The following is a 24832-nucleotide window of genomic DNA, read 5'->3' on the forward strand; positions in this document are numbered from 1 at the left end:
CCCTTGATAGCGACGATACATACGTGTTGAGTCCCTTTCTGTCACTAGGGCTGAGCACCACAAGATCAAACCCATTGCAAGACAAATCAATCTAGTTGGCCAAACCAAATCAATAGATCAAAGAAAAATACGATGCTATAACAATCATGCATAAAAGGGTTCAGAGAAGAATCAAATAACTCAAATAATAATCATGGATAATAAATCTAATCATAAACTCATAATTCATCGGATCCCAACAAACACATCGCAAAAAGTCATTACATTGGATAGAACTCCAAGAACATCGAGGAGAACATTGTATTGAAGATCAGAAAGAGAGAATAAGCAATCTAGCTACTAACTATGGACCCGAAGGTCTATGGTAAACTACTCACGCATCATCGGAAGGGTAGCATAGTTGATGTAGAGCCCCTCCGTGATTGATTCCCCCTCCGGCGGAGTACCGGAGAAAGCCTTCAGATGGGATCTGAAAGCACAAGTGCTCCCTGGGTGGTTTTGGTAATTAATGTCAACATATCTCTTGTTGGACTAACACTTTTACCTAGTATGTTTCAGATAAGTTCAACAATGGAGTGGCATGGACTAGAGGATGTGGAACCCCTTCAAGATGCTAAGGACAAAGAATTGGCTCAAGCTTCAAGATCAAGACTCTACATTTTCTATTTTAGTGATCCAAGATCACATTGAGTCTATAGGAAAAGCCAATACTATCAAGAGGGGATGAGGTGTTGCTTAATGGCTTGCTTGCTCAAAGTGCTTAGTGATATGCTCCAAAACCCTCAACTACTTTCCCACATCCACATATGACCTAAACCAAAAGTCAAACTCGGCCCCACCGATTCTTTCTATCCGGCGCCACCGAGTTTCAGATGTCATAGCCACTGCCACAAACCCTAGCAAATCGGTTTCACCGATAGGGATCTCGGTCTCACCGAGATGGGATTGTAATCTCTCTGCGTATGTCCATTACCAAAATCGGTCTCACCGAGTTTGAGCAATCGGTACTACCGAGATTACAATGCAAACCCTCTGGTTAGCTTATTACCAAAATCGGTCCCACCGAGTTTGTGCAATCCGTCACACCGAGATTACGTTATGCCCTAACCCTAACCATATCGGTCCTACCGAGTTGCATCTCAGTCCCACCGAAAATCCTAATGGTCACTAGGTTTGCTGAATCGGTCCGACCGAGTTTAACTATTCGGTCCCACCGAGTTTGGCTAATCGTGTGTAACGGTTAGATTTTGTGTGGAGGCTATATATACCCCTCCACCCACTCTTCATTCGTGGAGAGAGCCATCAGAACATACCTACACTTCCAATACACATTTTCTGAGAGAGAACTACCTACTCATGTGTTGAGGTCAAGATATTCCATTCCAACCATATGAATCTTGATCTCTAGCCTTTCCCAAGTTGCTTTCCACTCAAATATTCTTTCCACCAAATCCAAATCCTGTGAGAGAGAGTTGAGTGTTGGGGAGACTATCATTTGAAGTACAAGAGCAAGGAGTTCATCATCAACACACCATTTGTTACTTCTTGGAGAGTGGTGTCTCCTAGATTGGCTAGGTGTCACTTGGGAGCCTCCAACAAGATTATGGAGTTGAACCAAGGAGTTTGTAAGGGCAAGGAGATCGCCTACTTCGTGAAGATCTACCGCTAGTGAGGCAAGTCCTTCGTGGGCGACGGCCGTGATGGAATAGACAAGGTTGCTTCTTCGTGGACCCTTCGTGGGTGGAGCCCTCTGTGGACTCGCGCAACCGTTACCCTCCGTGGGTTGAAGTCTCCATCAACGTGGATGTACGATAGCATCACCTATCGGAACCATGACAAAAACATCCGTGTCTCCAATAGCGTTTGAATACTCCAAACCCTTCCCTTTACATTCTTGCAAGTTGCATGCTTTACTTTCCGCTGCTCATATACTCATTGCATGCTTGCTTGATATGTATTGTGTTTGTTAAACTTGTGCTTAAACTCCACTTAAACTTAAGAATATTAAAAACTGCAACTTTTGGCACTTAGTTTCTAATCACCCCCCTCTAGACACCTCTTCTCGATCCTTTCAATTGGTATCAGAGCCAGGTTTCCATTGCCTTGGTTTAAACACCTTTGGAGGAAGATGGATGTGTCTACTTTGGGGAGTCTTAGACATAGAGTGCCTATTCTTGATGAAGAGTATTTTCATGAGTGGAAAAATGAAATGCTTGAGATTTTCAATGAATATCACTTGAACAAGTACATTGCTAGTCCTTGTGCACCTCATATTGATCCCTTGCATCCCACACCTCAAGAAGATCTTGACATGATTCGCAATCTTAGAACCATCAATCTTATCATAAGAGGATTGCCCAAAAATTTGATTGCTAGTTTGCCTACTCTTGATTGTGCCTATACTATATGGAAATTTCTTGAGGAACGATTTCCAGATTATTCCTTGAAAAATTTAGACGAAATTCTCCATAAGTCTATTGTCTTGAGTAAGATGAACTCTAGTGATCCTAGCTTTGGTGATTGTCTATTTGAGCTTACCAATCTCATGCGTGCTAAAGGAAATGTTGGAATCTTTAGCAATATTATATCCGAAGCTATTAGAATTCATAAAGGTAACCATTGTGATGATCATTTATCTAATGAATTACCCTCTCTAGGAATTGATCAATCACAAGATGATGTTGAACATGGATACTATGATGAAGATGATGATAGTGACTATGATCTTGATGATGCAATGAGGCATTTTGGTCTTATGGCAAATCTTCGCGGCTACATGGCTGGAGGAAAGGAATGGGTCCTTGATAGTGGATGTACTGATCATATGACCAGAGATGAAGATATGTCCCGTGAGCTTGCTGAAAACGACGGCCCTCGAAAATATGTCACTTTTGGTGATAATTCAAAGGGTAAGGTGGTTGGCCTTGGTAAGGTGGCCATCTCACATGATAGCTCCATACAAAATGTCATGCTCGTTGAATCCCTTGGATACAATTTACTTTCAGTTTCCAGACTTGCTGATTTCGGTTTCAATGTCCTATTCACTGAAGTAGATTGCCAAGTGTTCCGTAGAGACAATCATAAAATGGTATTTACTGGTATACGTAGAGGAGATCTTTACATTGTTGATTTCACTAAAAAGGCTCAACCTAGAACTTGCTTAATTGCTAAATCTTCTAAAGGCTGGTTGTGGCATAGAAGACTAGGTCATGTTGGTATGCGAAATCTTGATAAGCTTATTAAAGGTGATCATATCCTTGGAATAAAAGATGTCATATTTGACAAGGATAGACTTTGTAGTGCTTGTCAAGCAGGAAAACAAGTTGGAGGAAGTCACCGCGCGAAGAACATCATGACCACAAGAAGACCACTCGAGCTACTTCACATGGATCTCTTTGGTCCAAATGCCTACAAGAGTCTCGGTGGTAACTCATTTGGTCTAGTCATAGTTGATGATTTTTCAAGATTTACGTGGGTGTTCTTTCTTGATGAAAAATCGCAGGTCCAAAAGATCTTCAAAAAACTTCGCTAGGAAGGCCCAAAATCAGTTTGACGTGAAGATCAAGAAGGTTCGGAGCGACAACAGAACGGAGTTCAAGAACACAAATGTGGACACCTTTCTTGACGAAGAAGGGATTTCACACGAGTTCTCGGCTACGTACACACCTCAACAAAATGGAGTTGTTGAAAGGAAGAACCGGACTCTTACCGAGATGGCAAGAACGATGCTTGATGAGTACAAAACGCCAAAGCACTTTTGGGCGGAAGCGGTTGAGACAGCTTGTCATGCAACAAATCGCTTGTATCTTCACAAGCTACTCGGCAAGACGGCATACGAGCTCCTCACCGGTAACAAACCCCAAGTTGGATACTTTCGAGTATTCGGCTCAAAGTGCTACATTCTTGATAAGCAACGTCGTTCTAAATTTGCTCCTAAATCTCATGAAGGTTTCCTACTTGGTTATGGCTCAAACTCCCACACTTACCGTGTCTACAACAATTTCACCCGAAAGGTTGAAGAGACGGTAGATGTGAAGTTTGATGAATCTAACGTCTCGCAAGTAGAGCAATTTGCCAATTAATGTAGGAGACAAAGACCCTTTGGAAGCAATTCAAGACTTGTCCATTGGCAATATTCGTCCAACGGAAGTGAAGGAGAGTACCTCGTCCGTCCAAGTGGAAGCTTCTACCTCACGACAAGGTGAACCAAGAGTTGATACGGAAGCATCCACAAGTGGAACACGCCAAGATGAAGAAAACGAGGAAGCACACCAAGATGAACATCAACAACCTCCTTCTCCACCACGACAAGAGAACGACAACGTCAACAATGAAGAAGGCCAAGAAGAAGCACAAGATGAAGAGGATGTTCCACCCTGACCCAAGCAAAAGCTTTCACGAGTTCGAGCAAGAATTGCCAAAGATCATCCCGTCGAGCAAATCTACAATGATATCCAAACCGGGAGAATCACTCGCTCTAAAACTCGTTTAGCTAACATTTGTGAACATTACTCATTCATCTCTAGCATTGAACCTATGAAGGTTGAAGAAGCATTGGAGGATCCGGACTGGATAAACGCTATGCATGAAGAGCTACACAACTTTGAGAGAAATCAAGTGTGGACATTGGTCGAGAAGCCCGACAACAACCACAACATCATTGGTACCAAATGGGTGTTTCGCAACAAGCAAGATGAAGATGGACAAGTGGTTCGCAACAAAGCACGTCTCGTCGCCCAAGGCTACACACAAGTTGAAGGTATGGACTATGGTGAGACATATGCTCCCGTTGCTAGACTTGAGTCCATTCGCATCTTACTTGCTTATGCTAATCACCATGATATCACCTTGTACTAAATGGACATTAAAAGTGCTTTTCTAAATGGCAAAATTGAGGAGGAAGTTTATGTTAAGCAACCTCCCATCTTCGTCAATCCTAAGAAACCTAATCATGTTTACAAACTTCACAAAGCCCTTTATGGTCTTAAACAAGCTCCTAGAGCATGGTATAAATGCTTGACCAAGTTCCTTATTGAAAAAGGCTTTGAAATTGGTAAAATTGATTCTACTCTTTTTACTAAAAGGGTTAATGGAGAACTTTTTGTGTGCCAAATTTATGTTGATGATATCATATTTGGTTCAACTAACCCTCATTTTAGTGAAAAGTTTGGAAAGCTAATGTCGGAGAAGTTTGAGATGTCTATGATGAGTGAACTCAAATTCTTTCTCGGTTTGCAAATCAAGCAAACTAAGGAAGGTACCTTTGTCTCTCAAACGAAGTACACCAAGGACTTATTCAAGAAGTTCAATATGCAAGAATGCAAAGGTATGACTACACCCATGCCTACTAGTGGACATCTTGATTTGACCAGAGATGGTGAACCGGTTGATCAAAAGGTTTATCGCTCTATGATTGGTTCATTGTTATATCTATGTGCCTCTCGTCCCGATATTATGCTAAGTGTGTGCATGTGTGCACGATATCAAGCTGCTCCTAAAGAATGTCATCTTAAGGCTGTGAAAAGGATAGTGAGATGCCTGATCCATACACCAAATTTTGGCATTTGGTATCCTAAGAGGTCCTCTTTTGATCTTGTTGGCTACTCCGATTCGGACTATGCCGGAGACAAGGTTGATAGAAAGTCCACTTCGGGTACTTGTCAATTTCTTGGTAGATCTCTTGTGTATTGGTCTTCCAAGAAACAAAACTCGGTATCCTTATCCACTGCCGAAGCAGAATACATTGCCGCTGGTTCATGTTGTGCTCAATTACTTTGGATGACCCAAACTCTTAAAGATTATGGGATATATGTGAAATATGTTCCATTGCTATGTGACAATGAAAGTGCTATTAAGATTGCTCACAATCCCGTGCAACACTCTCGAACTAAGCATATTGAAGTTCGGCATCATTTCATTCGAGATCATGTTGCCAAAGGGGACATTAACCTTAAGCATGTTCGCACCGATAAGCAATTGGCGGATATATTCACTAAACCACTTGATGAGAAAGTGTTTTGCAGGTTGAGAGGTGAATTGAACATCATTGATGCTTCAAACTTGGAGTAGGAACTCCATTTGATACATGCGGGGCATGAGCCTATGACTAATCCTCGATATTTCTCTTATGATGCTATTCATATGTCTTGGATATATTTGTACCTTGCATGTTATCTAACCCGTGTAGGTATTTGGATGAATCTAAATCTATGAGATTGCCACTCACTCACACCTTGAGCAAATTTCTATATCACCAAGTCTCTACACAATGGTGGTTGAAGACAAGGAAGCATGAAACCATTCAAACATATCCTTTGACAAATTCTATGGTTAAATCTTATAATTGTCATTTTGGATACACAAGTGCTCTTCCTTGCAAGACTAACCCATGTAGGTAGATGAACTCAAACTCCAAGTGGTGCTCCCAACTCTTGATGAACTACATCAACCTTGAGCAACCCACACAAGTTCAACTACATGATCAAGTTCAACACCACCACCCAAGGTATGTTATTCCATCTTAGAGAAGCTTTACTCCAAGTCATGAGTCAAAGCAACTCGACAAGATGTGAATACATCAAGATGCTTAAACGAAAAATGGTAACCCCATTTTGAGCTTAAACGATGAGTATGACCTATGATCAAGTGCTCTCACTTGACTCCTAAGTCAATATACTCTAACATAGGTGACTTTTTCACCGACCATTTCTAGATGAAGTTCTCTAGTGTTTCTCCGTGCTTTTGTATTTGCATATTTGTTTCCCCTTTCAAAAAAAACTTCATCTAGATCTTTTCTTGTCTTTTCTTTTTGTTCTGCATTTTCTGCATCCAATTCATTGCAAATCTTTCAGTTAATTCCTTGCATATCCTTGTGAGATCTTACTTGTCTAGTGAGCTGAGGTGACAAGTGGTTTCACTCTAATGAACTTGGTCACACCGGTTTGTTCTCTTCGGCCCAACCGAAATCTTTCGGTGCAACCGAAGCACACAACTCGGAGTCACCGATTCCACCACAGGAAAACCAACTTGCCACTTATTCCTGATTTCTGTTTGCTCCAGCTCCACTCAATGATTCTTGTCCTCTACTAGCATCATATTAGACATGCTGCTTTGCTCTGTGACTCAAGGACCAACCCATTTGTATCACATGTCTAGAAGAGCCCTTCTTGGAAATTGATGTCAAAGGGGGAGAGAGAGAGAGATCACATCAAAGCTTAATTCTTCCTATAGGGGGAGAGAGAATACTCAGGGGGAGAGAGTTTCTCAACTAGGAGAAAGTAATATCATCAAAGACCCCAGATGCTTGGTGTTCAAGAGGAGAGATGTCACATGTCTTTAAGAGGGGAAAGACATGTTTGTTTGCTTGCTTTAGCTCAAGTTCTGTTGTTTCTTTTCTGTTGCTCTGATTTTCTGTTCCCTATCTTCTCCCAATATCCCATGCAGATTCAGGGGGAGCAAGACATCTAAGGGAAGGAAATCTCTGATTTTATTGCATATCTTTACCTTTGGGGACATGTCTATATCCAATGTGGTACTTAGTACTCACTCTACATGTCATCCCAGTCTTGGTTCTCTTGTGGTTTCTCGTGTTTGCTCTGGTCAGTAGGTGTATCTGTGTTATCTAACCTTGTTTGCGCAGGTTCATCCCATCCTAAGCCAACTCAAGACCACAAGGTAAGTATATGCATCTCAGTCATGTGAATGAGAAATTCTTGCTGATGTACATACTGTTTGCAAGAAGGACTCATGAGCATGAAGGTACATTTCTCATATTCACATTATTTGCTCTGATGCATATAGCCAAGATACATGTAACACATTGCTTACTCTGTCATGTTTATGCATTCACATGCTCCTATATTCAATATTCACATGATTGCATACATGTAGGGGGAGCCTATGCATGTTACATGTCTTTCCAAAGATTTACTTGCTATCCTCTATATCTTTATCTAAAGCTTTGATGTATGTTGTCATCAATTTCCAAAAAGGGGGAGATTGAAAGCACAAGTGCTCCCTCGGTGGTTTTGGTAATTAATGTCAACATATCTCTTGTTGGACTAACACTTTTACCTAGTATGTTTCAGATAAGTTCAACAATGGAGTGGCATGGACTAGAGGATGTGGAACCCCTTCAAGATGCTAAGGACAAAGAATTGGCTCAAGCTTCAAGATCAAGACTCTACATTTTCTATTTTAGTGATCCAAGATCACATTGAGTCTATAGGAAAAGCCAATACTATCAAGAGGGGATGAGGTGTTGCTTAATGGCTTGCTTGCTCAAAGTGCTTAGCGATATGCTACAAAACCCTCAACTACTTTCCCACATCCACATATGACCTAAACCAAAAGTCAAACTCGGCCCCACCGATTCTTTCTATCCGGCGCCACCGACTTTCGGATGTCATAGCCACTGCCACAAACCCTAGCAAATCGGTTTCACCGATAGGGATCTCGGTCTCACCGAGATGGGATTGTAATCTCTCTGCGTATGTCCATTACCAAAATCGGTCTCACCGAGTTTGAGCAATCAGTACTACCGAGATTACAATGCAAACCCTCTGGTTAGCTTATTACCAAAATCGGTCCCACCGAGTTTGTGCAATCCGTCACACCGAGATTATGTTATGCCCTAACCCTAACCATATCGGTCCTACCGAGTTGCATCTCAGTCCCACCGAAAATCCTAATGGTCACTAGGTTTGCTGAATCGGTCCGACCGAGTTTAACTATTCGGTCCCACCGAGTTTGGCTAATCGTGTGTAACGGTTAGATTTTGTGTGGAGGCTATATATACCCCTCCACCCACTCTTCATTCGTGGAGAGAGCCATCCGAACATACCTACACTTCCAATACACATTTTCTGAGAGAGAACTACCTACTCATGTGTTGAGGTCAAGATATTCCATTCCAACCATATGAATCTTGATCTCTAGCCTTTCCCAAGTTGCTTTCCACTCAAATCTTCTTTCCACCAAATACAAATCCTGTGAGAGAGAGTTGAGTGTTGGGGAGACTATCATTTGAAGTACAAGAGCAAGGAGTTCATCATCAACACACCATTTGTTACTTCTTGGAGAGTGGTGTCTCCTAGATTGGCTAGGTGTCACTTGGGAGCCTCCAACAAGATTGCGGAGTTGAACCAAGGAGTTTGTAAGGGCAAGGAGATCGCCTACTTCGTGAAGATCTACCGCTAGTGAGGCAAGTCCTTCGTGGGCGACGGCCGTGATGGAATAGACAAGGTTGCTTCTTCGTGACCCTTCGTGGGTGGAGCCCTCCGTGGACTCGCGCAACCGTTACCCTCCGTGGGTTGAAGTCTCCATCAACGTGGATGTACGATAGCACCACCTATCGGAACCACGACAAAAACATCCATGTCTCCAATTGCGTTTGAATACTCCAAACCCTTCCCTTTACATTCTTGCAAGTTGCATGCTTTACTTTCCGTTGCTCATATACTCATTGCATGCTTGCTTGATATGTATTGTGTTTGTTAAACTTGTGCTTAAACTCCACTTAAACTTAAGAATATTAAAAACTGTAACTTTTGGCACTTAGTGTCTAATCACCCCCCCTCTAGACACCTCTTCTCGATCCTTTCAGGATCTCTCGAGAACGGAGGCTTGCAGCGGCGGAAAAAGTATTTCGTGGACTCCCCTGTTGGTTTCCCAATTTATGGGTATTTATAGAGGTGGAATTAGGTCAAACGGAGCAAAGGGGGGCCCACGAGGCACCAGGGCGTGCCTCCCCCTAGGCATGCCCTGGTGGCTCGTGGCCACCCCTTCTGTCTTCTAGCCCTCTCCCGAAGCTTCTAGTGTTCCTTATGTCCAGAAAAAATCTCCAGAAAGTTTCGTGCCATTTGGATTTCGTTTGATATTAATAGGTTAGTCCCCAAAAATGATATATAATTGCTTTTAAATGTATATAAAACATCCAAGATTGATAATATAACAACATAGAATAATCAAAATTTATAGATACATTGGAGACACGTATCAAGGTTCAGGCTTAATCCTCATTGATTATCATTCGATCAGTTTGATCCACATCCTGGCGGAGCTGGTGGCAAAAGTGCGCCCCCCTCGGCTTGTGCCAAGGTTGGGAGAGCTCGTTTCTTCCAACCGGAGTGCATTCATTTCCGGTCGATGTATCCACGACAACCTCTTGCTCGTGCAACAGGTGATGAGCTCCAGGCTTCAGTTCGTGTTGAAGTGAGTGAGTGTCAATTCTTCTCTCAACAACGAGCATGCTTGCCAATGTTACTCATGTTTTTCATTGACGTGTTGAACTCTCTTATCTAGTGCACAGTGCAAGCGGGGATCCTACATCAGCTCACTTCCCAACACATGGCATTGAACGCTTGTATATATGTTGTCAATGTGGTCTATTTTCACCTTGATGCTCAGGAACTGCATACAGTCCAGATGCCCCTTGATGAGACCTCCTCTGATTTACTCACAAACTTCTACGAGTGTGTGTTGATACGTCTCAAATGTGTCTATAATTTTTGTTATGTCCATGTTACTTTTATATCACTTTGGTATAGTTTTGGCACAATTTTTATCAAATTATTACACCGACATATTAATCCAATGTCCAGTGTAAATTCTTGTTTTTCATGTTTTAGACTTTTCAAAAAAACATCACTTTCAAGGATGAAAAAACCTGGGAATTATTCCCTGGAGTTTCCAGCCGAGATGGAGCCAGAGGGATCAGGACCCACCAGAGGGGTGGCAGTGGGCCTCTAATACTTCTCAAGCGTATCTATACTTTTTGCTTGCTTTTGTGTTGTATTTTTTAATCACAATTGCATAATTTTAGCACCAATTTTTATCTTTTTGGGCTAACCTATTAATTCAGCAACAAGTGCAAGTTGTTGTTTTTCAGCTATTTTGGACTTTTTAGAAGAAAAAAATCAACTTTTCAAGGACCAAAGCATCAAATAAAAATACGTCATGAAGTTTCAAACTAGGACGAAACTAACTAGTATACGAGCCAACACGGGGGTGCCCTGTGGGGCTCACGAGCCCTGGCTTGCGTCCAAGCTCTGGGCGAAGAGGTGGGTGCGCGTGGGGGCCCACATGCCACCCCTCCACCACCTCGACTCCCTGCCTTTATGTATCACCGGAACCCTAAATCGAGTTTTTTTGCCGTCGCCCCTCTGTTTCATGGAGTTCCAATCTGGATACCTTTTCTGTTACTCTGCCAGAGGGGGAACCCATCATCAGAGTCATGTTCATCATCCTTGCTGTCGTCGTGCTTATGTGTGAGTAGTGTTCTTAAACTATGAGTCCATCATAGTAGCTAGATGGCAATATCTTCCTTGTTCTTCAATGCAACAATCACATGAGCTGCCCTCGGTAGGCAAAGTGTAAGTGGGCTTCCCCACTATATGCACCATCATGTTTTGGCCTCAAGCTACCATCATGGCCAGTAACTCGAAGCATAGCGTACATCGAGACCTCCCTAAAGCCACCATCATGGCCGAAGCATAGTATACATAGAGACCCCCCTAAAAACGCACATCAAGATTCGTAGTAGTTTGTAGGTATGGATTGAACAATTCTTTTTACCGAAGGGTTTGAATGGACACAAATGCTTTTGTGGGGCGTTGTTGGCCTTTTGTCAGGAGAGTGAGTGAGTTCTCTTTCACTGTACAAAAGATTACTATTTATTTATTTTGTTATATTTTGAATGATTGATATTGTTGAACAAAATATTACTTTTTTGAAAATCATTATATATCTCAATTCATACGACAAGAAGACCCCCAGAACAAAATCAACCTCTGATAATTTTTAACTAATTTTTATTTTATTGTTCTAGTTATATTTGAAATCAATAAATAAAACATTGGATTGTTCCAAACTAAACATTTTCAACGTATTTTGCGTGAAACGGTTTATTTTATCTATTGCATTTCCAAAAGTTTTTTTTGCATATTTCATTGTTTTGATTTTTTTTACAAAAAAGACACCTAGAATTCAACTATCTTTTCATATTGTAGAACTTTTCATAAATAAGTCACAGAGATTTCACACGAGTTTCAATAGACACGATTTCCATTTTTTTGGCATATTTCACCGTCTCTCTTGACTTCATACTTCTCCCCAAAATGGTAAGGCCGAGCACATGATTTGCACTACTAGTGATGTCGTTCACACTCTTCTCCACCACGCTAGTCTTCTTCACCGTTTTGGGTGGAGGCATTGCACACCGCCACACACCTTCTCAACCGATGCTCATCCACTAAAACCACACCCCCTATTTCCTTCTCACCGGCACACATCCTCGCTATGATCACCTATGAGTTTTCGGCTGCTAATGCTTTCCATATCTTTATGCCACTAGCCCCCACAAATTAGCTCCTCAGTCCACATGTTTGTGTTTTCATCGAATCCTGTGCGCATCATTGTTTCGCGCCGTGTTATTGTTGACGAAACAATACTTACGTATACCCCACCCACACCACGGTCATAGGCCCACCGGCCACACCGGATCCCCCCTCAGCGACCCACCTGCGCCTGATCCTCTCCCACCTACCTCGGACGCCAGCAGCCCTTGAATGACTGCCTCATTAATCGGCCAGTCTATGAGGATTTTTTCCAGCATTAATTACGTAATTATTGTGACCAAAACAAAACATGTTGGTTGGCTAGTATTTCTATTGTACGTTTTTTTCTCTCGCCTAATTGTTGCATGCCTAGGTTACACTCTTCCTTCTTAGAAGCCCTATGCACCTAGACGGAGGAAGTATAGTACTCGCAAACAAAGGTTGCCCACCAAACCGAAAAGCGAGGATGAGCCTGGGAGGAAAAGCATGGAGCAAAGATGGGGGAGGAGATGGGACAGTGCCGAGAAGGGATTTTTTTAATTTACCGGGCAATTCACCGGCGCCATCCGACACCAGCTACTCTAGCCCTTCTTTCACGGTGCAGTGCCATAATCTTAGATCTGACCCTTCCGCCCCCAGAATTCATCACATCAAACACCTCTCGCCTCTCCCGGACACCCAAAGTCTCAGCATCCCTATTCCCCCTACCTCTCCTGCCCTTCCTCGAGCGCGTCTCCATGTCGAAGAAAGGCACCGGCGGTGAGGAGAGCGTGGTCGTGTCGGCGCAGACGAGAAAGGCCAAGCGAGGCCCTCCCCGAAAGCGCAACCCGTGCCCCGGAATCCGTTGCGTCGCCGGCCGGATCTATGACCCGAAGAACGGGAAGACCTGCCACCAGGTGAGCGCCTGCCGTCGCGCATCTCCTCCATCCTTCTGGATCTGTCGGGGGGTGGATTTGGTTGACCCTTTGTTGTTGTTCTTGCAGTGTCGTCAGAAGACAACGGACTTCATGGTGGCTTGCAGGCAGCCTCGGAAGAAGGGGCTTTGTCCAATCCACTTCTGCCACAAGTGCTTGTCCAACAGGTAAAATATTTTTTTCATACAGTTCATCATCTTTGTGGTCCAACAAACTAACCATCGTAGGGCCGCTTATTCTGATTTGGTTTGCTTCCCCCTGGCTTGTTTAGGTATGGTGAGGATGCCAAGGACAAGGCCAAGGAGGCGGGCTGGACCTGCCCGAAATGCAGGGGCATCTGCAACTGCAGCTTGTGCAGGTGAGCCAACAAAGCTGATGCATGGTCATAATGGGATTTCTTGTGTATTTCTTTCTCAGCATGGTTTTGTTTGGCAGAAAGAAGAAAGGGGAGACACCTACAGGAATACTGGCTCATGCCGCCAAGGCGTTAGGGCACTCATCCGTCCATGATCTGCTGATAAAGCGCTCCGAGATGGTGGCTGCTGCACAGACGTTGTCCTCATTCCCTAAGAAGATCAAGAAGGTATAATTTTTTGTGTGACGATGCGCGTTAGGAATGGCTCCAAGGTTGATGTGATCACCGTCGGCATGCCCCCTCTATGTCTAAATTCGGGATTAGTTTTAAACCTAAATAATTGTTATTTGGTGTCTGTTTTGAGCATGAACATTATATCTGGCTCTTGTTTATTGTGAGATGGATATTCATTTAAGTCAAAGAATAATGGTTGTTCTATTTATATGAATAATATCTTTTATGGTCATGCACCTAATGTGAATGGTTTATTCTTGTTGAATCTCGACCGTAGTGATACACATGTTCATAATATTAATGCCAAAAGATGCAAAGTTAATGGTTTATTCTCGTGAAACTACCGCTTGGGTTATATTGGTGTAAAGCGCATGAAGAAACTACATGCTGATGGACTTTTGGAATCACTTGATTATGAATCATTTGAAACATGTGAACCATGCCTCATGGGCAAGATGACGAAAACCTTGTTTTCCGGTACAATGAAGCGGGCAAGTGACTTGTTGAAAATAATACATACTAATGTATGCGGTCCAATGAGTGTTGGAGCACGTGGTGGATATCGTTATTTTCTTACCTTCACGGATGATTTGAGTATATATGGGTATATTTACTTAATGAAACACAAATCTGAAAAGTTCAAGGAGTTTCAGAGTGAAGTAGAGAATCATTGTAACAAGAAAATAAAATTACTACGATCTGATAGTGGAGGTGAATATCTGAGTTACGAGTTTGGCACACATTTAAGACAATGTGGAATTGTTTCACAACTCACGCCACCTGAAACACCACAGCGTAATGGTGTGTCTGAACGTCGTAATCCTACTCTATTGGATATGGTGCATCCTATGGTATCTCTTACCGATTTGTAACTATCTTTTAGGGTTATGCATTAGAGATGGCCGCATTCACTTTAAACAGGGCACCATCTAAATCCGCTGAGATGACGCAATATAAATTATGGTTTGGCAAGAAACCTAAATTGTCGTTTTTTCAAGTTTGGGGATGCGACCCTTATGTCAAGAGGTTTTAGCCTGATAAGCTGAACCCAGAGCAGAGAAGTGCTTCTTCATATGATACCCTAAAGAGACCATTAGATATATCTTCTATCACAGATCCGAGGGCAAGATCTTTCTTGCCAAGAATGGATCCTTTCTAGAGAAGGAGTTTCTCTCGAAAGAAGTGAGTGAGAGGAAGGTAGAGCTTGATGAGGTAACCGTGCCTTCTCTCAAATTGGAGAGTAGTGCATCGCAGAAAGAAGTTCCTGTGATGCCTACACTAGCCGGATAGGAAGCTAATGATGATGATCATAATACTTCGAATCAAGCTATTCCTGAACTTCCTAGGTCGACCAGGACACGTTCCGCACAAGAGTGGTACGATATTCTTGTCCCAGAAGTCATGTTATTGTTCAACGATGAACCTACGAACTATGAAGAAGCAATGATGAGCTCATATTCTGACAAATGGCTTGAGGACATGAAATCCCAGATAGGATCCATCTACGAAAAACCGAGTATGGACTTTGGTGGACCTGCCTGATAACCAGCAGGCCATTGAGAACAAATGGATCTTTAAGAAGAAGACAAATGTTGATGGTAATGTCACCGTCTATAAAGCTTGACTTGCTGCAAAGGGTTTTCCACAAGTTCACGGAGTTGACTACGATGAGACTTTCTCACCCGTAGCAATGTTGAAATCTGTTAAGATTATGTTAGCAACTTCTGCATTTTCGATTATGAAATCTGGCAGATGGACGTCAAAACAACGTTCCTTAATGGTTTCCTGACAGGAAGAGTTATATATGATGCAACCAAAAGGTTTTGTCGATCCTAAGGATGCTAATAAGGTATGCAAGCTCCAGCGATCCATCTATGGACTGGTCCAGCGATCCAAAGGTGTTTGTTGGGTTGCATGGATCGAGATTGGGATTTGTCACTCCGTGTGGCAGAGAGATATCTCTAGGCCCTCTCAGTAATACAACATTAGAAGAAGCTTGCAAGCATGTGATTAATGAGTTTAGTCATGGGCCTTGTATTACGGAACGAGTGACGAGACTTCCCGGTAACGAGATTGAACTAGGTATGGAGATACCGACAATCGAATCTCGGGCAAGTAACATATCGCTGGACAAAGGAATTGCATACAGGATTAACCAAATCCTTGACAATGTGGTTCAACCTATAAATATCTTCGTTGAATATGTGGGAGTCAATATGGGCATCCAGGTCCCGCTATAGATTATTGATCGAAGAGGAGTCTAGGTCATATCGGCATGTTCTCGAACCCGTAGGGTCACACACTTAACGTTCGATAGCGCAGGGTAGTATTGAGATATTCATATGGTGAAGTTCGAAAGTAGTTCAGAGTCCCGGATGGGATCCGGGACATCACGAGGAGCTCCGGAATGATCCGGAGGTAAAGATTTATGTATGAAAGTCATATTCAGGGTTCCAGAGAATGTTTAGTTTTTTTCGATATTGTACCAAGAAGGTTCCGGAGTGGGGCCCACCTGCATGGGGCCCACATGGACGTGAGTAGCGGGGCAAGGTCCCACACCCCTGGTCTAGGCTCACCAAGATCCTCCCCTAAAAGGAATAGGATCATATCCCGAAGGGATAAGATCGAGATCCCTAAAAAAGGGGATAGCGATCGATGGGAAAGGAAATGAGAAATTTCCTTCTCCCTCTTGGTCAACGACCCTAGGGGCTTGGAGGGCAAGCCACCAGCCCCCTCAACGCGTATATAAAGGTGGAGAGGTGTTGGGGGCAGCCACCCTTCCACACTTGTCCGTCTTCCTCCCGTTACAACTACTCTACCTCGCGCGGATGCTTGACTAAGCCCTGCTGCAGTTCCACTGCCGCCACCACCACGTCGTCATGTTGGTTTAGATCTCATCTACCTCCTCCCCCTCGCTTGTTGAATCAAGAAGTAGATGACGCCACCGAGCCAAACGTGTGCTAATCTCGGAGGTGCCGCACGTGCTGTGCTTGTGGATGGATCGTGACACAAGTACGACTACGTCAACCACGATCTTTAGATCGTTGACACTTTCGGTCTAGAAGGGTATGTAGACACACACTCCCATCCGTTGCTAGCACCTTCATAGATAGATCTTTGGGTGTTTCGTAGGATTTTTTTGTTTTTCCATGCAACGTTATCCATCATTATTCACCTACATTCTTACCCATTTCCGCACTCATCAAATGTATGCAGTGTGACAACGACGGTGAATTTATCAACACCTCATTGCACATCTTTTTCTCGAACGACAACATTATTTACTGTCTCTCTTGCCCTCAATGTTCTCCCCGAAACGGCAAGGGCGAGCGCATGATTCGCACTACCAACGATGGCGTTCACACTCTTCTCCTACACGCCAATCTTTTGGGCGAAGGCGTTGCACACCGCCACACACCTCACCCGACGCCCATCCACTAAAACCACACCAAATACCCCCTATTTCCTTCTCACCAGCACACATCCTCGCTATGACCATCTACGAGTTTTCGGCTGCTTATGCTTTTCAAATCTCTACGCCACTAGCCCCCACAAATTAGCTCCTCGGTCCATAAATTAGCTCCAATCCCGCTGTGTCATCATTTCTTGCAATGTTATAACAATACTCCCGTATACCCCACCCACACCCACGGTCACACGCGCACCGGCCACACCGGATGCCCCTTCTGCGATCCACCTGCACCCGATCCACTTTGGAATCCACCTCCCACCTACTCCCTCCGTCCGGAAATACTTGTCATCAAAATGGACAAAAAAGGATGTATCTAGAACTAAAATACATCTAGATACATCCCCTTTTATTCATTTTGATGACAAGTATTTTCGGACGGAGGGAGTACATCGCACGCCAGCGGCCCTTGAATGACCGCCTCATTAATCGGCCAGCTGGTGAGGATTTCCAGCGTTAATCATATGCAATTATTGCGGCCAAAACAAAACATGTTGGTTGACTGGTTCTATTCTATTTTCATGATATATTTTTTTCACCCAAGTATTATGCGTCTAGGTTACGCCGTTCCTCATTAAAAGCCCTATGCACCTAAACCGAGGAAGCACGGTGCTCACCAACACACACAAAAAAAAGTTGCCCACCAACCCGAAAAGCGAGGACGAGCTGTGGGAGGGAAAACATCGAGCAAAGGCGGGGGAGGAGACGGGACAGCGCCGAGAAGGGAAAATTTCAAAATTTCCGGGGCAATTCACTGGCGCCATCCGACACCAGCTACTCCCGCCCTTCTTCCGCGTCGCGGCGCCATAATCCGAGATCTGACCCCCCTTCCGCCCCCAAAATTCATCACATCAAACACCTCCCGTGTCTCCCGGGGCACCCACCTCCCGAGCTTCCTCCTCATTTCACACCCCACTTCTCCCGCCCTTCCTCGAGCGCGTCTCCATGGCCAAGAAAGGCGCCGGCGGTGAGGAGAGCGTGGTCGTGCCGGGGCAGACGGAGGAGGCCAAGCAAGGCCCTCCCCGGAAGCGCAACCCGTGCCCCGGAATCCGCTGCGTCGGCGGCCGGATCTATGACCCGGAGAACGGGAAGACCTGCCACCAGGTGAGCGCCTGCCGTGGCGCATCTCCCCCACCCTTCTCGATCTGTCGGGGGCGGATTTGGCTGACCCTTCGTTGTTGTTGTTTTCGTCACGCGCTCGCAGTGTCGCCAGAAGACGATGGACTTCTCGGTGGCTTGCACGCAGCCCCGGAAGAAGGGGCTTTGTCCAATCCACTTCTGCCACAAGTGCCTCCTCAACAGGTAAAAGAATTTCTTCACACAGTTTCAAGCCACCATCATCTCCGTGGTCGAGCAAGCTGGCCATCGTAGAGCCTCTTGGTCTAATCTGGTTTGGTTCTTCATGGCTTGTTTAGGTATGGTGAGAACGCCGAGGATATGACCAAGGAGGCGGGCTGGACCTGCCCCAAATGCAGGGGCATCTGCAACTGCAGCTTCTGCAGGTCAGCCAACGAAGCTGATGCACGGTTATACTGGGACTTGTGTATTTCTTGCTTAGCTTGGTTTTGTTTGACAGAAAGAAGAAAGGGGAGACGCCTACAGGAATACTGGCCCATGCTGCCAAGGCGTCAGGGCACTCGTCCGTCCATGATTTGCTGATAAAGGGCTCCGACATGGTGGTTGCTGCACAGACGCTGTCCTCGCTCCCTAAGAAGATCAAGAAGGTACAATTTTTCGCTTGGTAACTCTGCTGTATAATGTAATTGCTCATCATTGTTCATCTGCTTTGTTGGTCCCTTTGTTAGGAACGCAAGGAGGGCAGCTTAAAGAGGGCGCTAGGGACAGATGATGCTACCGGTGGATTGTTCGCTGAAGGGGATGAGAATATTAAGACTGATCTCAATGCACTTCCTTCAGTTCCTATCAAAAAGAAGCTGAAGAAGATCAAGAAGGTACATTTTTGCCTGGCAATTCTCTGTTGTGTAATGTAGTTGTTCGTTATTGTTGATCTGTTTTGCTGGCCCCTTTGTTAGGAACACAAGGAGGGCAACATAAAGAAGGTGCCAGGGACAGGCGATGCTACTGATGGACTGTTGACTGAAGGGGATGAGAATACAAACACTGATCTCAATGCATTTCCTTCAGTTCCTACCAACAAGGAGCTGAAGAAGATCAAGAAGGTGGTACATTTTTTGCTCGGTAATTCTCTATTTTATAATGTAATTGTTTCATTATTACTGATCCGTTTTGCTGGCCCCTTTGTTAGGAACGCAAGAAGGGAAACATAAAGAAGGCCCTAGGGACAGATGATGGTACTGATGGATTGTTGGCTGAAGGGGGTGAGAATGCAAGGACTGATCTCAATGCAGTTCCTTCAGTTCATACCGACAAGGAGCTGAAGAAGATCAAGAAGGTGGTGCATTTTTTGCTTGGTAACTCTCTGTTTTATAATGTAATTGTTCATTATTACTGATCTGTTTTGCTGGCCCCTTTGTTAGGAACGCAAGAAGGGCAACATAAAGAGGGCCCTAGGGACAGATGATGGTACTGATGGATTGTTGGCTCAAGGGGATGACAATACAGGGACTGATCTCAATGCACTTCCTCCAGTTCCCATCAGCAAGAAGCTGAAAAAGGGCAACCACATGGTAAATGACATGACTGCTGATGAAAAGTGCCCTGTTGAAATTAAGGGCGAACTTCACATTAGGAATGAGAGCACTGATGTCCCAGAGACCAAAATTGAGCTACCCATAGGTACTCCAGTCACTGACATTGCAGGGGCTGAGCTGGAGGTTGATGATGTTGGGTCTGCACTTCAGTTTCATGAATTCTGCCGCACATTTGCAGAGGTACTTATGTCAAGACAATCTTTCAGCTTTTACTTTCTTGTTCTGTTGTGCAATACAAGCGCCATGAGCTCTCTTATGGACTAAAGAAAATATTCTTGTGCTGCATTTCTTTTTATGTTGATGCAAGGTTTGTCATTGGTTATGTATAACTGGTTCTGTTTAAAAAAAGTTTATGTCTGCAGAACAGAAAAAGGTGTTGTTGCATTATGTAATTATTGTTTCAGCCTTTCAGGCCAATGTTAGAACTAAAGCAAAGTGATGTTAGCAGCTTCTCCTTTTTTTGTTACATTATCCTATGTTTGTTCTGTTGTAGAGCAGTCAGCCATGCCATTAGGCTTTAGTGCACATATTTAATCAAATGCAAATAGTATTTTAAAGTTATACAAAATTCATAGTTGTCCAGAATGAGAGTGGCAGCCATGGTGAAATACTGACACGTGATAATGGTAACACTGTTTTGAGACGATCCAAATAAGTTGTCTAAATTTCAAAGATATTTATTTGCTCATGCAGACAATTGCATTTTAAGACTATTGGTGATCAGGACGTGTGTGTATGCTAGTGCATCTATCTCTGATGATCTGCATGTGTGATTTGACCAACCACCAGAAAGTGTAATATTTGTCTTACATCTCAGATTCATCCTATATTGTCATGGATAATTTTATACACCAGATGATACCCTGCATGCTGCTGTGGGAGTTGGTTGCAATATATTCTAATACTTGTTTGTGTGGAGCGTGAATATTTGGTTAAATTGTAAGATTTTAGAAGGCACAGTGATAGTATATTATATTGAATTGCTTATTTTTCTTAGAGCAGCCTTTTGTCTTCATAAGCTAGTCTTAAAAACAGGTCTTGTTTCCATGGTTTAACATGTTAATATGGCACCTTGTGGCTGTTGGAATATAATTTGTTTTGTAAATGGAATAATGTTGCAAATGATTTTTTTGCGCAGGTGCTTAAAATAAGAAAGGGACAGCCAGAAAAAATTCTTCAAGTCATCACTGGAGGAGGCCGTATCGGGCGAGAGGTGCCTTCAGTTGTTGCTGACCTTCACATTAGTTTGTTATCTGTCATCCAAGAAGACAGAGAAGAGAAGTACTTACATTCTGAATTGATATTTCTTTGTTGTTGTGTTTAAACTGATTGTTAAATGACTAAATGAGGTTATTTTGTTCATAGCCCTTCGGACTATTCAAGGAATGGTGATGCTTGGATAATTGATACTGGGAAATATATTAGTGAATCCACAGTTATCTCGAAGGAACTGCCTCTTGATTGTTTAAGTCAAGGGGTATTAGGATATAAAAAATTGAGCCCTTCTTTAAAGCTGCATGTGCTGAATTTTCTGTGTGATGAGGCCCTTTCTACTACGTAAGTACTGCCTACTGTATTTGCTGTAGTAGTTCACTTCGCTATTTTACTTTCATATCAATAATATTTTGTTTTTGTTCAGAACATTAAAGAACTGGGTTCTCAAACAGCATGAAAGTGCAACTGAGAGAAAGGTTGCTGCAAGGGAAAAATTCCGTGCTGTCAAAGAAAAGGTAAGAGAGCTTGGGCAACCTTTTTTATGTGTGTCTAGTCACTTGCTTTTTTTTTACACTAATAAACAACCACTTTCCTCTGGTTTTATAGGAAAAGGAGCTTAAAGAAAAACTAACGATTAAGATGGCTAAACCAAGGTTTTTGAGAAATGGAGCAGAAATTAATAGTCTTGTTTCTCAAATTAAGGAGGCATATGAAGACAAGAAGGCAGTAATAGATGGTCTGAACATTATGAATTTATATATCTACATTTTTTTTTATCTTTCTGCATCTCATTAGTTCTCTGTATGCTTGATGTTTTGCAGTTTCTTTAATATATCTTTTTGTATTGTGCTTGGTTTAGCTTTCTGCACTTTCTTCAAGATTTAGCTTGAGTTTGTGTTCAAGAAATGTCACCAGTTCATTTATACCCCTGTATATGTGAATTCACTTCAGTTTTGTTAATTGAGTGTTAAGCCTGTGTATATTTTCATTGTGGTACTAATATTTTTCTGCAGCTCAACAGAACATTAAACATGTATGCACTTACTAAGTTTCTTAGTTACATGTAGCCATGTGCCTTTTTCTGGATGTGAAGTAACTAAAGAACATGCTCAGCCTTCAGTTTCATTCCAAACAGAACACTGTTTAAAAAATATATATCTTATTCTGTAATGTGCAAGGCACTGAGCTGTGTGAACTAATTATCTTCTGTTACCTCTCAATTATGGCAACATCAGAGGAGAAGCTGGGAGGTCTAGTTAGGAAAAAGCCTGTCAGGATAGACGAAGGGGTTGCGTACTGGAAGCTGGATGGTTATTGTGATAAGACAGCAATAATGCGCCAAGGTTTGTCTGAAGTTATTATGCAATACCCTTCATGTTACTCATTTATATTGTTGTAGTTAGTGACTACTAATATCATATTTGTATCAGAGTTTGACGCAACAGAGAACACTGACAAGTGGTTTATGTTCACCGAGGAAGAAGAAAAAGTAATCAAAGGTCATGTAGCCCCAAGGTAAGGAGTTTGCCATTTATTTAGAAGTTTTTTTTCCCTTTATGAAGATAGTATACTTGTTGTTTAAGAACTATCAATTCACTAAAGTTTAGATCCCCAATTTTTTATTGTTGCACGGTGCTACCGTTATTTGACAAGTCTGTCTAGCAATGTAACCAAAGTATAATCATGAGTTTCTCTTGGTTCCCACTTACTAGTATATGTCCTGTTAGAGATTATTCACATCTAACTTGGGCCCTGTTGTAACTGGTTAATATAGGCCCCAGTTGAAGCGCAAAAACAAAAAACATACCTTGGCTGGGCACAATGCTCTACCGATCTCAAGCTCCATGAAAACTCAGACTCCTGTTTCAGCTGTTTGAAGGTATTTATTTGATCCTTTTGCTGTTCATTTTTCCTAGACCCAATGGCATGCCACACTTCCATACAACTGAGACTGAAATGTGTTATGTTACAATGGCACCGTCATGAGAGCGCATTTTTGGAACCTGGGTACATGTGAACCCAATTTTGAAAACTTGGAGAAAGTTGTTTTTGTAAGCTGTGAAAAATTATGAGAAAAGAAAACCCCACACAAGTAGATGGTGGGTGGAAAGTTGTCCTTGTGAATTCCTACCCAACAACTACATGCATGGGTTTCGTTGTAATTTTTCATATGTCAAACACTTAAGAGTGGTGATTTTTGATTCGTTTGGAAAAGTGGCTGATGGCAGGTCATTAAATGTTTTGTTTTGGCAGGTGGATGAGCTATGCTAGCTGAGGAATGGGGCGCTGCAGAGGATATAAGTGGCTGAGCTTTGCTGTAGGGAAGTTATGCAACTGCAGAAGAGCCAACAACTATCTGAAGATGCAGTCACAGCATTCTATTCCCTGGGTCATGCCATGTTTTGTCTGGATTGGAACTTTGGAAGTTATTATTTTTACGTCGCAATTGTTCTGTACATGTTATTACTAGTTTAAGGGAAGGTTTCTATGAAACATCCATTGCATTGGTCTGAACAATCATTGTTTGAATGTTGTCACTATGGTTGTATAATCAATCTTCCTGTAGCATGCATGTACCAACAAATTGACTTCACTGTACTGTATCTGGTGATCATGTTACTCATATGCTCCTACTCTTCTATGGTCATCTTATGCTACTCTGGATGAGAGCTGTGTATGTTATGCCACATATGTCAAACCTATACACGTCATACTGTGGCCTGCTTATGATGTGCATGATCATGCTGTTCTGTTGATCATTGCTTTGCTCCTTTACTGTGGATGTCATGCTGACCATTTTGCTATTTTTCTTCCTATACAAACTTGAAACATGCATTCATTCTGCTATAAAAATTTGAGTTTCTATGTTACATCCAGTTTGCTTATTTCAAAGCTGTCTACATACTGAATAGAAGCAACATTGCACATACACATTATTTTCTGGAAACTTTTTTCCCCATGTCCATGTTTTTAGAATACGCTGAACCATAGAATCTCTAACTGGAAACTTTTCTGACCGCGACAGCTAAGGTCGGGATGGAAAGGAGAAAAAAAATGCAAAGGGAAGAATTATCTCTATTTCAAGCATTTCAGCATCCATCCTTGAATAGAAAAACATTGCTTTCAATCAGTAAATGGCATGGTTAATTCTGTTGTAACTTGTAACCGTTGGGATTTTTCTTTTTGTGGAATAACCGGTGTATTTTTGCAACAGTATGTCATACTGGTTTAACGCTTGATGCGTTTACATGTGTGTGAGATTATGATAATCCTGTTTGCCTAACCAGTTTTTGTATTTTAACTCACCATTTGGTTAACTAAACTTAGCTATGCCTATTTTTCATACCAGTTACAAAGTAAGTCCGGCACAACTTAGTCCAATGACCATAAACTGAGCCTAAAAACTACTCCACTATTCAAAGTTCAGAATCAGTGGGTATGAAATTGAGAAGTTAATAATAGTGCAAGATCATAGAGGTTCCGGACCTCTTTGATTTGCAAGATTCTCAAAAGACAGGAATAGGAAAAATTGCGATGGATGTTCTCTGGAAACTTGTAGGATTAGGAAACCACGGGAATTTGAATTGAATCAAAGAGTGTTTGATGTCGCAGCAAAGATGTTTGGTTGAACTGTTTTT

General features: G+C 42.7%; 2 protein-coding genes across 3 annotated transcripts; both read left to right on the forward strand.

Moving 5' to 3' along the window:
- Positions 1–12837: 12837 nt before the first annotated feature.
- LOC147958851 (uncharacterized) lies at positions 12838–14046 on the forward strand. Its single transcript, XM_087536475.1, has 4 exons — positions 12838–13231; positions 13319–13416; positions 13521–13607; positions 13685–14046. Exons 1-4 carry the CDS (start codon positions 12845–12847, stop codon positions 13836–13838), a joined length of 726 nt encoding a protein of 241 aa, XP_087392601.1. The 5' UTR covers positions 12838–12844; the 3' UTR covers positions 13839–14046.
- Positions 14047–17945: 3899 nt separating this feature from the next.
- LOC125521215 (uncharacterized) lies at positions 17946–23841 on the forward strand. Of its 2 annotated transcripts, XM_048686275.2 has the most exons (16): positions 17949–18411; positions 18512–18609; positions 18723–18809; positions 18884–19031; positions 19113–19259; positions 19341–19487; positions 19574–19720; positions 19806–20159; positions 21118–21260; positions 21345–21536; positions 21619–21709; positions 21801–21930; positions 22430–22537; positions 22625–22709; positions 22969–23073; positions 23448–23841. In XM_048686275.2, exons 1-15 carry the CDS (start codon positions 18253–18255, stop codon positions 23069–23071), a joined length of 2139 nt encoding a protein of 712 aa, XP_048542232.1. In that variant the 5' UTR covers positions 17949–18252; the 3' UTR covers positions 23072–23073; positions 23448–23841. The 2 variants fall into 2 exon arrangements, with proteins under 2 accessions (XP_048542234.1, XP_048542232.1); XM_048686277.2 differs by lacking the exon at positions 19574–19720 and having other exon boundaries at positions 17946–18411.
- Positions 23842–24832: the final 991 nt, after the last annotated feature.

This window comes from Triticum urartu, chromosome 7A, assembly GCF_056163025.1.
Source record: "Triticum urartu cultivar PI428250 chromosome 7A, HENAU_Tu73, whole genome shotgun sequence".
NCBI lineage: Eukaryota > Viridiplantae > Streptophyta > Magnoliopsida > Poales > Poaceae > Triticum > Triticum urartu.

Excerpts from the sequence above, each read along its gene's own strand:
- LOC125521215 (XM_048686275.2), top strand. The coding sequence starts at position 18,253 with ATGGCCAAGAAAGGCGCCGGCGGTGAGGAGAGCGTGGTCGTGCCGGGG. Across the intron at positions 21,261-21,344 it reads CAAGAAGACAGAGAAGAGAA|CCCTTCGGACTATTCAAGGA; the intron begins GTACTTACATTC and ends TTTTGTTCATAG. Across the intron at positions 21,537-21,618 it reads GATGAGGCCCTTTCTACTAC|AACATTAAAGAACTGGGTTC; the intron begins GTAAGTACTGCC and ends GTTTTTGTTCAG.
- LOC147958851 (XM_087536475.1), top strand. The coding sequence starts at position 12,845 with ATGGGACAGTGCCGAGAAGGGATTTTTTTAATTTACCGGGCAATTCAC. Across the intron at positions 13,232-13,318 it reads ACGGGAAGACCTGCCACCAG|TGTCGTCAGAAGACAACGGA; the intron begins GTGAGCGCCTGC and ends TTGTTCTTGCAG. Across the intron at positions 13,608-13,684 it reads TGCAACTGCAGCTTGTGCAG|AAAGAAGAAAGGGGAGACAC; the intron begins GTGAGCCAACAA and ends TTTGTTTGGCAG.